This window comes from Rhyacophila brunnea, unplaced genomic scaffold (genome assembly GCF_057557595.1).
Source record: "Rhyacophila brunnea isolate RB1 unplaced genomic scaffold, BYU_Rbru_1.0 scaffold_16, whole genome shotgun sequence".
NCBI lineage: Eukaryota > Metazoa > Arthropoda > Insecta > Trichoptera > Rhyacophilidae > Rhyacophila > Rhyacophila brunnea.
The window spans coordinates 15,735,748-15,738,005 of record NW_028232816.1 but is presented as its reverse complement, the minus strand read 5'-3'; the positions used below and the strand labels follow the sequence as shown (position 1 = coordinate 15,738,005).

Genomic DNA, 2,258 nt, shown 5'->3' with positions numbered 1-2,258 from the left:
CTAAAAATCCAACTTTGTTTGCTCAGGTTATATTGTATCAACTCTCTTATCACGGTGCATGCGCGAGAGGAAAACGAAAAAGGCGGGCAGAATATTTTTCATTTTGCTTTTTGCCCCACGTACGGTGTAATAACGTGCATAATATAATATAATAACAGCTGATTCTATGGCGAGATATTTTGACGAGAATCATGACTCGTTAAATAATTATAATCATTTATTTATCTTGTGCAAAATATGTATATTGAAAACAAATATTCGATACTACACTTTCACGGGTTCTCAGGCGAGACGTATTATACTCGTATCTAAATTAAAAAACCTAGAATCTAGTTATGTACATTGAATGCTGAATTACGTAAAATCGTCATCATCAAAATGACACGCATACATCAAATAAACATGACAGCTGCGAATCGCGAAGTGTTCAGGCAACGCCGCATATTACGAAGTATTGCCATTTTTAAATTGCATTTTCACGATAATTATTTAAATATTTTTAATTAGTCATACTATGGTAGGTAAAGTAAGTAAATAGCACAAATATGATTGATTGATGATTAAACTGGCGCTAAGGTCCATTTAGGTCCATGGCCGACTGCACAACCATCCTCCAGGCGTCTCTGTCCAGAGCTTCTCTTTTCCAGTCGGTCACACCCAGCTTCGCTGCATCCCTGCTGACGGCGTCCGACCATCTCTTCCGAGGTCGGCCTAGAGGCCGGATACCCACTGGGACTCCCTTGTAGACCCTGTAGAGAGCTCTGCTTTCTTCGCACCTTACAACGTGACCGGCCCATCTCAGCCTTCTTGCCCTCAGAATATTTCTGATCTTCGGCTTGAAAGACTCGTAAAGTTCGGCATTCTTACGAATGCGCCACCCTTGGTCCTCTTTAATTGGTCCAAGTATTCTTCGGAGAATTTTGTTTTCAAATACTTGGATAGCTTTTTCTTATAAAGCACAAATATGCCATAAATAACTATATATTAATAGTTAATATTATAAAGTTTGCATAATTAATCAATAGTTGTTATTTTTATCAATGATTAACTGAACCAATTGAGCCCATTGTGGATAAAGATACCTAGTACTGTACACTTGATTCATATATATATATATTAGACTGTGATACAAAAGCGATCTACGCGATGCAGGCTACGCCGTCATGAACCGAGTGAAATGGCGAGACCTTACTTTGTGCTTGCGCTATGCCCCAACGCTGGGCGTGATAGGGTAAAGGAAGTAAGTAATAAAATAACGGTTAGGAGACATATAGATACTTATCGTAGTGTCAGCTTATTGACAGTTTGAGACACACACAAAATTGATGCCGAGTTAATAAAGAATTTGTGCCAGAACCTTCACAGAAACACTGTGTATGTATGTGGTTGCGATATTATGTTGTGTGAATCCCCTTTGGCAATGATTGTGCTTCACGTGGTTGGGTCATGTTGACAAATCCGCACGGATTCTGGCGTCATGGTTGACCCTGCCTCACTCTGCATCGTTTATGGAAGAACGATTTACTTGATGCATGTCTGAAATGGCAAGAGACGAGGATCTTGGTGCTGGACAGGGTAAGCAGGTACGTAAATGCGGTTTTAAAGTTAGGGAATTAGTATTGTTTATCCTACAATTTGATGTAATAAATAAAAATATAGGCCACACACATAATCTATTTCGTCTAGTCTTCAAAATACGACTGTTTCGTTCTCAGTTAAAATGCCTAGTTGCGAAATTTCATGTTTGTAAGATAGGAGGTTTTGGGCCGTTTACATTTATAATTATTTTGTTGCTTCGTTTGACATTTGTGTAAACAGTGACGTTTTGGTTGACAGTAAAAAATATATGTATATCTCTACATACATAGTCTGTCGTATGATAAAGTTTGGTTTGGTGATGAACGCATACAAATATTGGAGATTCTAAAACTATGCAGCAAACGGCTGTAATCTATAATGACGATTTATTTTTGGTTCTAGCGGATAATACACTAGAAATTAGTCATATATTAGGAGTTGGACTGGAAATGAAATGGATTGAGTTTTGAGAATAAGATACGGATTGTTGCATGATTTATTGTTATTCTTCTTCTTCGGTAATGTTCGCTGGATGCGTATGAACACCACACGGCGCCTCCAAAAATTCCTGACGCTCGCCAGTCTTCTTGAGTTATACCAGGACATGCCAGTCCTGTAGCTCCACCGTATACACTCTAGTGGTTCTCACGTGAAATTTAACTGTGGCCGCACAATTGGCA

At 38.8% G+C, this 2,258-nt stretch overlaps 1 protein-coding gene across 1 annotated transcript; it reads right to left on the bottom strand.

Moving 5' to 3' along the window:
- Positions 1-571: 571 nt before the first annotated feature.
- On the bottom strand, positions 572-1,503 carry LOC147074452 (uncharacterized). Its single transcript, XM_085943962.1, has 2 exons — positions 1,497-1,503; positions 572-948 (listed from the first exon to the last, which is right to left on the bottom strand). The coding sequence occupies exons 1-2, from the start codon at positions 1,501-1,503 to the stop codon at positions 572-574; spliced, it is 384 nt and encodes a 127-aa protein (XP_085800088.1).
- Between the last annotated feature and the right edge of the window lie 755 nt (positions 1,504-2,258).